The 15,926-nt window shown below is 35.0% G+C and overlaps 1 protein-coding gene across 1 annotated transcript in view; it reads right to left on the reverse strand.

The window, feature by feature from the left end:
* The window catches only part of LOC122809027 (uricase-like), a 285,205-nt gene that overhangs the window by 16,477 nt on the left and 252,802 nt on the right, over positions 1-15,926 (reverse strand). The window contains exon 7 of the mRNA XM_044080229.1: positions 12,615-12,698. Coding sequence (XP_043936164.1) covers positions 12,615-12,698 — 84 coding nt within the window. The remainder of the gene's footprint in view (positions 1-12,614; positions 12,699-15,926) is intronic.

Raw genomic sequence — 15,926 nt, forward strand, 5'->3', positions numbered from 1 at the left:
AAAAATTCTTTTTGCCTGGTAGGGCCTACTTTTTTGTTTGGTTGAGAAGCTGTTTATATAAGTTCAGGTGGAAAGTTGAGTTGCTATCTTTTTCCATGCTCTCCAGGCACTGTCTCTCTTGTTCATAAGTGATCGAGTTGCCTGGTTTAACCATGGAGCATAATTACATTTTAGCCTAATTTTTTTACTGGGAGCCAGGGTGTTAAGGGTTTCTAGCAATATATTGTTGAAGCTTTGGGCAGCTTCATTAAGGGGTAATGTGTGTAGGAATGACCAGTTTACAGAGGACAGTAATTCATTTAGGCTGACAGGGTTGCAGTTTTTAGGGTTATGAGACTCTTTGTATTGATGGCTCTTGTTAAGATTGGGAGAGTGTTTACTACTGAGGAAGGGAGGTGATCTCTAAGGAAGTTAGGTAGGGTGGAACGGTTATGATAGGATTAGGGGTTGGATACTAATATCCAGTCAATGACTGAGCCATTCCGAGAATTTTTTTGGTGGTGCATGGGCAAGGTGATTGGCTGGGTAAAGCCATAAAGGTTTATAGATTAGCTAGAGGATGTAGTATTCATATCCCCAAGTATAATTGTTTCATAGGGAATGGATATAGAAATCCAAGAAAGAAACTGCTCAAGCATGGGAATGTTTTTATCTGTGGGTATGTAGATTGCTGCAATGACAATTTTTTTGTGTTGATTTAGGTTACAGGTTGCTACAAGTATTTTGGCAGGGCAGAAATCAGAGATAGCTATTGAGAGGGGGTAGAGAGAAAGAGCTAGTCAGAGTAGAGTATAGCTACTCTTCCACCCTTTTTTACTTCTATCCAGTCAACAAATATTATAACTGGGGGAAGAATTTCACAGTTTGTAATATAAGGTTTTAGCCATGTCTCAGATAGGGAAGTATATCTGGGTTATATTGAGAAATCCAGGTGTGAAGGAGGGTGCTTCTATTGACAATGCTTTGTATAGTCATTGACAAAAAAGATAGATTTTTGGAGGCTTGTGATCTTAATGAGATATTTGTGAGGCAGTTAGAAAGGGGGGTTGCAGTATAAGTATGGTTAGAGTGCTATTGGCAAGGGCCTGGGTTGGGGTGAATATCACTAGATAAGAGTAGTATTGTACTTTGAATTATTTGTAGGAAGAAATATTTGCAAAGGAACTGATGTTTTGTTTTAATGAGAGATTGGGCATTTGGTATGCACAGTACTTTGAACTTGTGAAATGATATAGTGGTATTTTTAAAGAGACAGGGAAAAATAGGGGTGGAGTAGTTATTGGTATGGTGGGTAGTGGGATAAGAGAGTGTGGGAGATGGGATGGTAAGCAGGTGAGGATTATGGTAAGTGGCTAGAGCTGAGAAAAGAATTATAAATTGGAGGGAGAGAAATAGAGCTTTGAAAGATATAGTCATGATTTAGTTTCAGGTCAGAAAGAAGTAAAGGGTAACAATTTATTTAAGGTTAGTAGAAGAAATCAGGATTGATAGAAGGAGTTTTATAAAAATGAGTGACTGAAAGAGATAAAAGCAGGTAAGGCTCAGGAGGGGTGGAAAGTGGGTGTAACTGTTAATGGTCATGTGGGGTATGAGTAGAGGAGAGGGGGTATCTATTTGCTGGTGTGGAGGAAGAGCAAACCAGGTTTAGCTATAAAGGAAATGATGTCAGGTGTGGGTGGGAATGGGGGTAGGGTAAAGAAGTGACATGAACCCGAGCCAGAAAAAACAGACCAGGGGCCAGCTTCCAAGAAACAATCAGGAAAACCAAGATCAGTCAATTCCAGGTCAGTGTATTGCAGTAGCTTTCTAATAACTAGAAATCTTGTGCTACTAATCTAGTACACTGTGGTGAAAAGTATCACCACTACTATAGGGATAAACATTACAACTCTGGGCTGCAGGTACATAGGTAGACCTAAGAGTACAATAGGAAGAGAAAAATGAGGGGGGGGGGGACCAGTAGTGTGCACACTTACAGTAAAAGACTTGAGCAACATATCTTCAGTTTAGAGGACAGTTTAAATACAATGCTAACATACACTAGTTTAGCTGAAAGCACTTTAGCATTCCACCAATGCAGGGTCTCAGTGCAGGGCAACCAGGCAGCCTTTTGTTTATTGGAGGTTGGCCAGGACACCGAATAAAACTTTTGCTGAGGGTACTTTAAATAAAAAGGAAAAGTAGTTAAATGTTAGGTATAAAGTTTTAAAACACTCTTATTACCAAGTAGGTAAAAAGATAGGGGATGCATGGGAGGGGCAGCATATCTTGTAAGAAACAACACAATTCTATGACCAATGTAAAATGTAAGGAAAGCAGAGAAAAAAAAAACAAAAGGTAACAGCAGTTGATACCAAGCTATTATAACATATACTACACTATTATGTACTGTTATAAGGAGTATGAAAAGAAACAGTAACTACTAAGATGCTACACACAATTTAGCTTTCTCCACTAAAAGTCAGGAATAACAACAGTGGTATTATTCAGTAACTCAGAATCGCTTGTATTCCTCTGAGGTTACAGTAAGTTCTATTCTAATTGCTAAACAGGTTACTGATTTAAAGTACAGATAGCAGGTGACAATATTTACATTAGTGAATAAAGCAAAATTGTGCTTGTTATTTAAAGCCACAGTATGCTATGAGTATAATTCTGTACTGCCATAACCAAAACACTCATATGCAGGGCAAGTAGAGTAAATCAAAAAACAGAAACTATTTTGAAATATAGGTCCAGAAACTAAGTGAGCATATAGAGCTGTTAACAACTAAAAATGTGCATGAAAAAACAGACCATGTGTGAAACTTCACAAAAATAGCAATAAGAATCACATACAAAAACAATACCAGGTAATACTTACATAAGAGCACACTACTGGGGATTCCTATGAAGCAAGGGCAGAAAAGCTAAGTCAAAGATGGTGCCTTTCTATGTCAGGTTTTAAGATTCCTCTGTAATGGAGCAGGAGTGGGAGAGAGAAGTGCAGGTTCAAGGTGGGGGAGGGGGATAGACACAAATTAATACAAGGTTGTGAGCCAGAAAAACTGGACCAGGCCAACTTCCAAAAAAAAAAAAACAATCAGGAAAACCAAGCTCAGTCAATTCCAGGTCAGTGTATCGCAGTATCTTCCTAATAACTAGAACTCTTGTGCTACTAATCTAGTACAGTGTGGTGAAAAGGACTACCAATACTATATGCCAAAGAAGCTCTTATACATTTCCCAATATTTTAAAACATGGTCTGAACACAAACACTTTACAAAGTTTTAGCAAATAACTGTTTCTGAGTATTGCTCTTGTAATTATCACTATGTTGACGGACATACGAAGCAAAAGACATTGTCCTTGTGTTTTAGACCACTGAGCCTATGCATCGCAGGTTGGGGTGAGACATATGAGCTTCAGCTACATACCTTCCAACATTGTTCGCATTCTACATAGCCTAGGTGCTTTGAGACTCAAGAATTTTACATTTCTGCCTCACCCCATCCAAGCAGAATGTCAAAATTTTGAAGTGAATTACTGTCATTCCCATATCATCTCCCGGCTCCAGTACACTGCCCTTTGGCATTTAATATGATGACAGAATTTGTCTTTTCCCCACTGGTGGGTGGGGAGGATGCAGCAGGGCTTCTTCTATTTTGATCTTCGCAGTTTGATCATTCTGATTTTGAACACTTATTTTTCAATGATTTTGAAATACCTATATATATGTGTATATATATATATATATATATATATATATATATATGTATGTATATATATATATATATATATATATATATATATATATATATATAGTTCCCCTTTATAATCTTGAAATACTAAAATCTTGAATTTCAGTATCTTGAGACCATAAAGATGAAATTTCAAAATAGCGAAAGTGCATAAGCGCAAAAACGAAAATATCAAATCTCTGCTTATGCATTTACGCTACGTTACGTAAAGTGTTTGGCTGGGATGGTTTCCCGAATTTAAGGTGAGTGAGTGTATGTGAGAAGTTTTGTAAGTTGTATGTGTGGGTTAGGGTAGGAAAATGGAAGTATGAGTGTGAGTGTTGGATGCGTTGGTGTTTGTGTATGTGTGATATGTGTGTGTGTGTGTGTGTGTGTGTGTGTGTGTGTGTGTGTGTGTGTGTGTGTGTGTGTGTGTGTGTGTGTGTGTGTGTGTGCGAGTGTGTGTGTGCATGGAAGGGACTGCAGAATGTCTGGGTGTGAGTTTGTTTTTTTTTTCTGTTTGTGCGATCTTGGAGTTGGTATATATAAGTAGGGGGGTAGGGGTTCAGCCCCCCACATGGGGGGTGCAGGGGTGCTTGACCCCTGCTTACATGTAGTGTAGCATTGTGTAGTTTGTGTGGTGTGAGTAGAATGGTGTGTGTATTGTGTGGTGTAGGGTGTGTGTTTGTTCGTGATTGTGTGTTTCGTGCTTTTGGGTTTCGGGATTGTGAGTCCTTCGCCTTTATATTTTCGAGATACTGAAATTCAAGATTTCAGTATTTCAAGATTATAAAGGGGAACTATATATATATATATATATATATATATATATATATATATATATATATATAGATATATGGCTAAATTGTTGACTGGTGTTCGAGATTGCACAGTTCTCATGGCTGGGCAATATGCCACTTCCCCTGCAATGTTTTTTGCTGTCTGTTTTACTTTAAATTTTATAGGCACTGAGGTTGTTTCTTGGTGCAGGCATGGTAGCATGTTACCATTGGCATTGTTGATGTTTGTGGGCAACGTTTACAAGGTTGAAATGTGGCTGTCTTGATGAAAGTTGTATATCTATGTATATATAAAATTAGTGGCAAACCCTCTCCCCATTTTGAATAGCCTCAAGAGTAAGTGGATTAAATAGTTTAAATGTAGCGCTGAAATATATATTTGCGCAAAGTAAAGTAAAAATAATGGCAAATTTTCAGATGATGGGGCCCAAGCCATTCAATGCAAACAACAAGGCCAAATTGTGACATGTGCAATTAATAGGATGCAGAGATATGGAGAATTTCCATATCTTCTTGCATTCATGTTACATAGTTTGCACCTTTCATGCAGTGATATGCATCTTATTGATATTGGCCCCCTGAATTTTCATTATGCAGCAGTACTATAGCAATTACCGAATCATGTCTCCAGTATTTTCTATTATGCAAACTGTGTAAAATTCTGCATAAAAAACTGACTGGCACAATGTTGAGCAGTGAAGATGCTCTTTCAATATCCATGCATCACTTTTTAAAAAATATCCCGTAACATAGAGTTAATGCTAAAATTTATCAATATGCACCTTTGCTGTTATAGCTTTACATTACTGGAACAGCTGTGCTGCTCATATTGTTTCTAAACCACTCCAGTACCCCAGTTACCATAAACTGAGCCTGATTTACATAAGGCACACCCCTGTGATGGCCTGCTTAAGTGTCATTATTCATTCTGGCACAATCCCTGGATTAGAGATTCTTTTTTTTTTTTTTTTCAATAATAAGTCTTTATTCTTTTCCAAATGTTAATACAATACTACAACATATGTACATTATATACATGAATGCTTCCAACAGTTACATAAAATCATTATACATTAATATAAACTTCTAGATGGGTATTAAAGAAAGAGAAAATACAAATCTAGTATCAATATGAGGCTTATATATACTAGCCTCCATATTAAGTATGTACTTCCCGGGGAAAAGTGGATTGGAATCTTAAGCTAACACGATGTTAAAGATTTGCTCCCATATTTTTGTGTTATTTATACTTTTCTTATGATCTTTAATTAGTAATTTATGTGCTAAAATATGTCTTATCGCTACATTTTTAAAGTTTTCCCATGAAGTCTGGGATGGATTCAGCCAATTTGTAGCTATATAAAGCTTCATTAACAGGAAAATATTTATGAGTATGATCATTTAGGATCTATCCAAATTATTCGGAGGAATATGAAGAATCATAAACTCCCAAGAAAGTGTAGACTATTGATAACCCATTTTTTGTAATTGAATTTTTAAAGAATTCCAAAGTTTGAAAATACATTTACAACTCCAGAACATGTGTAAAAGGTCAGCTGTTTGATCTATACAATATGGACATTTAGGTGAATTTTTAGAGATGAATTTATGCAGAGTGAGACGAGTGTAATAAGCGTTATTAAATATCATCAACTGAGTAAATAATAACTTTTGAAGAGATACTGATTTTAGGGTTAGATTAATTGCTTTCAATATTTTACTATCATCAATCGTTAATAATTTCTCCTTCCAGTATTTAGATAAGAGTATTTGGTTATTATATTTCACGTCTTTTATCAAATTATATGAAGCCGTTATATATTTACAGTCCTGCATAAGAGTTTGCCATAAGTTTAGGCAAATGGTTAAGTCTTCTTCTTTAATTTTAAAGTTACTAAAATAACTTATTGAAAGATCCTTTAACTGTGTCATTATAATTAAATACGAGTTAGGAAGATTCATCTCTCTTAACATGTCGTGTATTGAGATACCAAGAAAGGGATATAAATCAAGTATGATTAAATCACTTATAAGTGGGAATTTTTTAAGATCTATCAGTTGATTACCAATTTTCAAATTCGGGTTCTTATGAAATGGTTGGAAAGTCATCATATATTGTAAGAGGTTTAGTGAGTTAAACAGACTTTGTACTGATATTATATATACTCTGATATGTTCCATCAGAGCGTACATTTTAAGGGTATCTTTATTTAAAAAAGGTAATGCCTTACAATTAATACCCAACCCAGCAGCATGTTTATGATTCAGAATCAACCACTTGGGTGACCATTTAGGACTGGACCTGTCAAAGTTAACCACTCTTAGAATTCTATTAGCATTTATTATTAAATAATATGCTTCAAAATTCGTAAATCTAAACCACCCTGTTTTTCGAGTCATCAGTTTATCATAAGATATTCTAGTTTTTCTAGGTTCCCATACAAATCTACCTAATTCCGTATGAAGTTATTTGAAGAATTTCCTAGAAATTTGGACTTGAGTAGCTCTAAAAATATATAATATTCTGGGGAGTACGTTCATTTTAATAATTGAGGTCTTTGCCATTATTGGTAATTTCAAATTATTCCATCTTTTTAAATCAGACACTATATGATCCCAAATTAACTTAACATTGTTCACATAAAAGTCTCTATTATCTGTTGAAAAAACAATACCCAAATATTTTATTTTTTCTTCGGATTTTACCTGACCTACCAATGGTAAAAGCGAAAAGGGTGTAGGCGTCTTTAAAGGAAATAACTTTGTTTTTTTGAATTTATTTTGTAATTAGATATTTTTGCAAAGTCTTCCACTGCTTTTAATATTTTCTTGGTATCTGAAACAGGCGTCGTACAGTAAATATTTAGATCATCCACAAAAGCAGCCATGGATATTTTCGTACCATATATTATTGGAGCATTATGATAGCTATTTTGCTTGATATGTAGAAATAATGGTTCTAAATATAGATTGAATAATATAGGAGATAACGGACATCCTTGACAGGTACCATTCTTAATTTGTATTCTTTTTGAGAAATTTTTATTAATAAATAAATTTGTATAGGGATTGTCATATAATTTTTTTAATGTTAAAATAAAGTCTTGAGGTATGTTAAAATATGATAAAATATCAAACAAAAATTCTAAATTAACTCTATCGAAAGCTTTTTGTGCATTAAAATTTCTATGAGTGGCATAAGAAATTAGTGTATGAAGTGATAACGTAGTTTGTCTGCCATTTATAAAACCAGCTTGTTCCTCTGATATTATCAGGTTAATTACCTTCTTCAATCTATTAGCCAAAATCGATGTCATAATTTTCATGTCTATATTCAAAAGTGAAATGGGTCTATAGTTATCCGGATTTTGCAAATCAGCATTCTCTTTAGGTATAAGAATTGTTTTCGAAGCATTAAAGTGCGGATCATTAATTTTATTATTGATTATATAGTTAAATACATGTGGAAGTATTTTCCCCAATATATCACTAAAAGTTTTATAAAATTCCGTAGTCAAACCATCCGGTCCTGGAGCTTTATATGGCTTCAAATTCTTAATTGTATCTGTTATCTCCTCTGAGGAAATTGGTTTGACTAAATTCATATGAAACTCATCACCAATTTTCGGAAAGATAATCTTCTGCCGAAAGTCATTATTACTCTTATTTATAAATAATTCCTGATGTTCACCATAGATCTGAGAAAATATTAATTCAAAGGTATTCATAATGTCTTCAGTATTGGTATATGTTTTATTATTAAAGTGTATTTCAGAAATTTGAGAAGGTATTTTCGATTGATTAATGATACGCGCTAGTGCTTTTGAAGGGGTCTGTATATGATTAGCATATTTTACCAGTATTTTCTGTTCATAAAATGATAATTTACTATTATGTAGTAAAAAAAGATCCTTTTGACATTTTAATAACTCTGTTTCAGTTTGTTTACTATAGTTCCCAATTAAATCCTGATCTAGTAATTTAATTTTAGTTTCCAATTCTTGTATGTCTCTAGATTGTATTTTCTTATAATAAGTAGCCTTCTGAAGAAAGATTCCTCTTATTTGTGCTTTGGTCGTTGCCCATTCTATATCAGACGGATGCCGGTGTTTAGAAAGATTAACTAGTAGCTGATTAAAGGTCTCTTGAACTTCTTTAATTATATCTTCTTTATTTAATAAATACGGATTTAGGGACCAATTATAACCTCTAAGATGCATATTATGTCTAGTATCCTTATTAAAAATTAATGTGATCCTAGAATGATCCGATAAATGTCGAGCTTGTATAGATACACAGGGATCAAAAGTCATTAGTACGTCTGAAATTAGAAAAAAATCAATCCTAGACCACATTTTATGGCAACTTGAATAAAATGTAAAGTTATTTGCATTCATTTGATTATTTGTGTATTTAAATGGATCATATAGTTTAAAATCTGTTTTAAGTTCCTGTAGTGCTATCACTGCTTGGTTATTAAAAGACCTGTGTGAACTTGATTTATCCAATTTGGGATCTTGGTATGTATTCCAATCACCTCCTATTATTATATAGCAATTATTATATTGGTTCAGGATAAAATAAAGTGATGTTATAAAAAGTTGTTGATTGGTACATGGGGCATATATATTAAGAAGTATCACAGGTTTATCATAAAGTATAGATGAAAGAATCACATAACACCATCTTCCCTCTTTGTCTATTTTAAAATCTAGAATTTTCTCTTGATACTGATTTTTAATAATAATCGCCACCCCTGCACTATTAGTTGTCCCTTCTGAAGCTACCACCTCTCTAATCCATTTCTTATCCTTAAGGACAGCCCATTGGTCATTGGTCAAATGGGTTTCTTGTAATAAAATAAAATATGCCTTTGACTGGAGAAATAAATGAAGAAATAATTTCCTTTTTTTCAAGTTCTGGAGCCCTTTAGTATTCTATGAGTCTACTATCTACATACTAAGATTTTTAAATCTTTTAAAGATATTTTAAAATTGAGAAACAATACTAAATTCAAATATACTAGCACAGTATATAATGTCTGGAAGCAATCTTGACATCCCATCCCTAACCAGTGCCTATCCACTATTCCCCTGGACCAGGACATACATAGGTTTTTTACACTGTTAGAACTTTTATGGGTAAATAACCTTACTAAACATCTATTCTTTATCTTACAAAATAAAACATCAAAAACATGCAAAAAACCTATAGAGACTACATCTAACTCTACAAAGCCTAACCAAAACATTCTCTAATAAACACTGATAACTATCCACAGCTCTTGAACACACTATTTAGTTAAACCTATCAAATAAATGGTCTTCACTACACTCATAGTTACTATTATACCTCTCTAATAGTTCACATATATTATTAGTTATATTAATTAGTTGTATTACCTTAAGATAACTAACTATCATATTTAAATCTAACCAAAACAGATATATGACAGTACCCCTATTAAACAATAACATTATTGACTTCAAGATAATTCACCATATATATTGTTAGCTGGGAGAGAGAGAAAACAAATGTTTAACCTATAAGTATATTATTAAATCTGACTTTGTTTATATAATCTAAATTATTTAAAATTATAATGTCAGCAAAAAAGGTGAATAAAAATAGCACTCTAACTATACTTTACTGGGTAATATACTTGAATTTATAAAATGATGACTAAATAACACAGTTCCCAAAACAGTCAGAACCACATGCCAGTATAAAAAGAAGATAGCCTTCACATTCCTAGAAATGCCAGAATATAATATCTTCTGGTCTTTTTATCTACTAACTATCCCAACACTAAATCCCCTTATTATCTAAACATTTGCAGTATTAAAAACACATCATTAATACAGGAAAATAAATAATAAAGTATACTACAATGTTATTAACACAACCACATTCAGGATAAACTACCTAAGAAAAAAGAATAACTATGGTAAAGCTATCATACTTCTAAAATATCAGTTAAATAACACATTTTAAACCTGTACATTATTAGTTCAGTTGTAATCCTACCTGAATGGATTCACAGTTCCCTTTAAAGAAATAAAAACTGTAACATACATTAAATGTCCACGAATGCTCATTTTACAGTCCAACTAGCTTCCCCTTCTTCCACAGAGATCTTCCTACTGCCTGATCATGTAATCTTGTCTTCGAGTTTGCGACGGGGAACCATTATGCGGACGGACTTCAGGATGCGCTACCTCGAAAGCGGACCCTCAGCAGCACCCAAAGGACTTCCTGTTACTTCGCGAAGGGACTCAGTTCGTAGAAGCCGTAAAAGTTCGGAAAATCTTCGTGGACGAGCTGGAGCTGCAAAAAGAAACTAAGTAAACATTTACCAAGGGGCCTGGTGAAGAAAAAAGAACAAACAAAGGATTTCAAAGCCTCGAGACGTAGTAAGCATGGAATCCCAGCATCCACGTTGCTGTAAACAGACTGGATGGCCAGATCAAGCTTCCGAAGCTGGAAGAGACTTAAAAATCTTCAAAAAGGTAACTTTTGCTTCTTTTTTTGTAGATATGGAATATTTGGAGCCATCAACTGTAAAAATTAATGTGTTAGGGTATTTCATTTGAAATTTAATATTCTTTTCAATGAGGAACTTACAGTATGGAGATAATGCTTGCCTGGCTTGTCTTATTTGCAATGGTAAATCCTGTACCATAGAAACTCTATTATTTTGCCACATAACATAACCTCCATTCTTTTTAACAGTTAGAATTATTTTATTTACATCCTGGTAGTTGAGTATTTTGACGTAAACTGATCTAGGTATGTTTGAGGCTTGTGTTTCTCTGAGAGCTCTATGGGCTCTTTCTATAACTATTTGTTTGGCGATGTCAGAGTCATTGAACAATATTTCGAGTATTTGTATGATGGTAGAAATTAAATCATTATATTAGATAGTTTCTGGAATTCCTCTAATAATTATATTGTTCCTTCTGGATCTTGCCTCCAAGTCCAGAATTTTATTTTGCATAGACTGAATATCCAGGTCATGAATGTCTGTTTTTTTTGTAAGCAATGTTATTCTGTCCTCATTTTCGGATATTCTAGCTTCTGATTTATCCATCCTTTCAAGAATTTGACTGCATGTGGCACCAAAAGAGAGTACCTGGTTTGATAATTCTTTCAAAGCTTCTTGGATGGGCAACAAAGCAGTTTTAATATCTTCCATGTTAGCCAGTTGATCCGGTTTATTTGTCATTCCAGCTTTTAAAAGTTCCTGCTGTTTTGTAGTCTTCTGCCTTTTTATTATTGAATCTTTTTCTCGTGACTGAAGTGCTGATAATTTGGTTTTAGTTGTTGTTGTTTCCATACTTTTGTCTTCTTTTGCATTGTGAAGCAAAGCAAAACTTTAGTATAACTGAATAGTAAATATCCACGATTACTAGTCAGACAGTTCCTTTGTTTAATACTCTGTTCAGAGTCAGACAGACAATCAGATCTAATCCTGTGCGTTTGTTTAATTTCCTCCAGATCTTTTACCTCTCAAGCGATATTTAGTTGTAGTAGATTAGTTATAGCCAACAATTAGTGTAGAAAATCTTGCAGTATATCCTCAGGGTTAATTTTTATTCCGAGTATCTGAAGAGCTGTAGATCTGCAGTGTCTACAGAATGGCGGCCATCTTTGAATCAGAGAGATTCTTTCTAAATTTTAAGTGTCTTGTAAACTCTGCATTTAAGGATGCATGATGTAGTGAATCTACAAGGTGTTTCAGAATCTTTGCTGACCTACCTTTATGCAGAAGATGACGCTGAACCCTAAGTATCAGTAAAACACTGCATAACGGTTGCAAGTGTGCAAATGTGAAAATAATATGTATAAATAAGCCCATCAGGAGTAGTTTGACTGCATCCTAGAACTCCATTTAGGTAAAAACATTCATATGTCAAAAAGCTGTGAGTCTTTAGAACATGGCTGGGTTTCTCTTGCAAGAGAAGATAGGATGCCTAACAAAGGAGACTACTTCAATTACACTTTATTGTGGAAACCTGTCCTCTGTTCCTTCTGGAATGCATTCTCTAGTCTTTAGAGGCACTAACCTGTATTGACTGTGAAAAGGGTCTCTTACCTCATCTTTATTGCTGAGCCCCATCTTTGACATGTCTATGGTGAAGTAATGCTTGTTTGGCATGACAATTTCAATTTCTTCAATCTGTAAGGCAATACATAAATACAATGTGAAAAGAACAGCAGATTAACTATGAGGATTTTCTGTAAAACTTTTTAAGCACTTTAGGTAAACTTAAGATGCTGCAGTTATTTGCTTATCAGTAAAACAGAAGATTATTTAGCCTGTCTGACAATTTAGACTTTCTTTTCCTGAGTCTAACATATGTCTTTTTGTGAACCAGAATGTGGAAACACCATAACTGTTCATATTTCAAGGATTTGTTCATTGTTTCTTCAAAGTTTATGCAGATGTTTCATCTTCATTTTACAGGTAAATTACATACTTTGCAAAGTAAGAAAAGTAATTTTGTGATGTTGATGTGACGTGATACATCCATGGCTAAAACATGAGCCAAAATTAAGGACAGCTAAGCCAGCTATGTGGTACTGAAGAAGGAAGTCATGAGTGCAACCCCAGAAGCATCGGCATGAATAGCTGCACCGCTGCTTGAATTTTTCATTAAGGAAGGATGGGAATGAATATTTAATGATGCCATGTTAGGGCATATGTTTTTTTATCTGTTAACTGGGCAAACTCACAAAGCAAAAGTGCCAGTTTTAAGGGGTGATCATGGACCATCATGTCTGGCTAGAGAACTTGTTGATAGTCACACAGTAGCCAAATAAAAACTGAAGAACTTGAGATCAGTATTACAGGATGGATGGCCCAAAGCACAAGTGACATCTGATAGGTGTCAGTGAGACAGGCTCAAAGCAATAAGACAAAAGGGGAGACTTTGAGATCCAAGGAGAATTTAGCAGTCTAGCTGTGAAACAGATTTGTAGGAGCATGCATTCACTATACTTGGTCCTACAAAGCACTATGCTGGTTGGTCACCAGGTAGAGAGTGTAGGACATATCAGAAACACATCAAGGAGATAAACATCACCACTAGAGAGCTCAAGAGCAGTATATCTGAGAAGAAAGTGATGTTGCTGTCTATAGCCTTAAACGTCAGGGAATATGAGAAGAGGTGTCAGACCCAGCAAGGGAAAAACAGATGAACAGATCTGGCAGTTAGCACAGAGAATTAAGGCTATGACCAGCTAATGACCTGTTTTCTGTATAATCTGGGCAAAGCTGTAATTAGCTTAGATGGCACACACTGGGCACTTCTCAGATTTGTGCCTCTTCAGTCCAAACATTTGGACCAAAAATGTCATTCCATAAGTTGATGACCAGTATTTCTATCTATCTGTCTCTCTGTATATTTAAATATATCCTCTTGTCTGTTACAATTTGAGGAGTAAAGAAAACCTGTAGTGAAGAGCTTCTACTAGCTCCTTGCTGCAGTTCCTAACATCTAAAATTCATTCATTTATGTCACTGCAACCCCAGTCAGGTCTATTTAAATTAATGCTGGTACTGCACTCACACCCTATTCTAGTTATGCTACTAGCCCCTAATCTATGACTCTGAGCAAGTCACTTAACCAGATAGTGCCTTTAGGCAATTGTAAAATTAGGCTAGGCTCCTCAGTGGTCTTCTGGACTACTTATCAAATATGCTATTTGCCTAAAAGGAGAAAAAGAGTCACAGAAATATAATGTCGCTACTTGGCCTGCAAGAAGGGTTGAAGGGATCTGATCCACTGTAGTGTGCAAGCCACTTGCTTACAGACCAGTACACTTACTGCATCACAATCAATAAATGTATTCACGATAAACAGCAAACAGGTCCTAAAAGTAACTTTCCTTGTCACGTTAATGTTAAGGGATGGCTGAAGGGAACACAATCAAAATGGCACAGGACTGTTCAACCATTGTACACCAACGTCAAAAAGGAGATGGTTTCATGCTTGCTAATGTTAAAACAACATAGTCTAAAAGCCACAGTATTATTTCTGACAACACTCCTTCAAAAACCAGACAGTTAATTTTGGCAGTGCATGGGAATTAGAGGTCTTTGTAACCATTTAATATTGGCAGCACATGCAGCACATATGGGACTTGGTGTTTTTTTCTCTTGCACCACCTCTGTCCAAAAGGGCATCTCTAACAAGTACTGAACATGACCTTACTCTGGTGCTTAAAAAGGATTCAATACACTTGGATGTATAAGAACCCACTAAAAATGGAATGAAGGTCATCAACAAGCACCCCACCTAAAGCATCATCCACAGATCCACAGTGGATACACCCTACACTGATTGACCACATTACAGTGACCATGAAACAGTGGCAGACCACTTTACATTTAAGCTATGATAAAGGACAAATTATTATCCCAGGGATAAAAATTCAAAGAGGGATATTCCAGGGTGACTTTCTGTCACTGTTGCTATTCTGCCTTGCCCTTAATCCATTAAGCTGTCTACTTAGCTTAGGTCATGGCTATAATTTGGCTCCTAGAAAATAACAAGTCTAAAGACTTCTCATATGCTTTTTGTTGATGATTTAAAACTGTATAGCTCATCAGATGAGGAACTGAAAGCACAGTTTCAGGTTGTCAAAACTTTTTCGGATGATAATAGAATGTCATTTGGCCTTGATAAATGTGCAAAAGCAACCTCTAAAGCAGGAAAACTGCAGCACCAGGAAAATATCAGTTTGGGACAAGAATGTGATATAAAAGAACTCGGGCACGAAGGAGGGTATAAATACTTAGGAATTGATGAAGGATCAGCAATAAAACATGAACAAATGCAAGTTAAGCTTAATAAGGAATACTTTAGAAGAATTAAATTAATCCAGAAAACAGGGTTGACATCTAGGAACAAAATCTAAGGTGTAAACCAATTTGCTCTTCCTGTCCTAACATACAGTTTCAGAGTGATTGATTGGCCCCAAAATGTGTTGGATAGATTAGATATTAAAACAAGAAGGATGCTTCATGCTCACCAAATGATCTACAAAAATCTGTGCATACCAAGATTATATATTCCCCGTTCTGAAGGAGGGATGGGCCTCCTTGAAATTGATTACTTGTATACATCTGCAATCGTGGGACTCCACACATATCTGATGATCTCATGAGACCCAAATGTAGTGAAAGTTTTGAAACATGAGGAGAATAAATCTAAGATTATTTCCCTGCTTAACTTAGCAGAAGCATTTCGGCGTCAAGCAGGAATAAAGTAGATAATAATCAGGCAGCAACTGACTGCGCCAAAAAACAAATGAAAGAATATAAGGTGAAAGACCAGATGAAAAGGCAAGAAATGTGGAAAATGCATAAATGCAGTTGCAAGTATAGAAAACTTCTGGAAGA

Source organism: Protopterus annectens, chromosome 8.part0 (genome assembly GCF_019279795.1).
Source record: "Protopterus annectens isolate FY-2018-M chromosome 8.part0, PAN1.0, whole genome shotgun sequence".
Taxonomy (NCBI): domain Eukaryota; kingdom Metazoa; phylum Chordata; order Ceratodontiformes; family Protopteridae; genus Protopterus; species Protopterus annectens.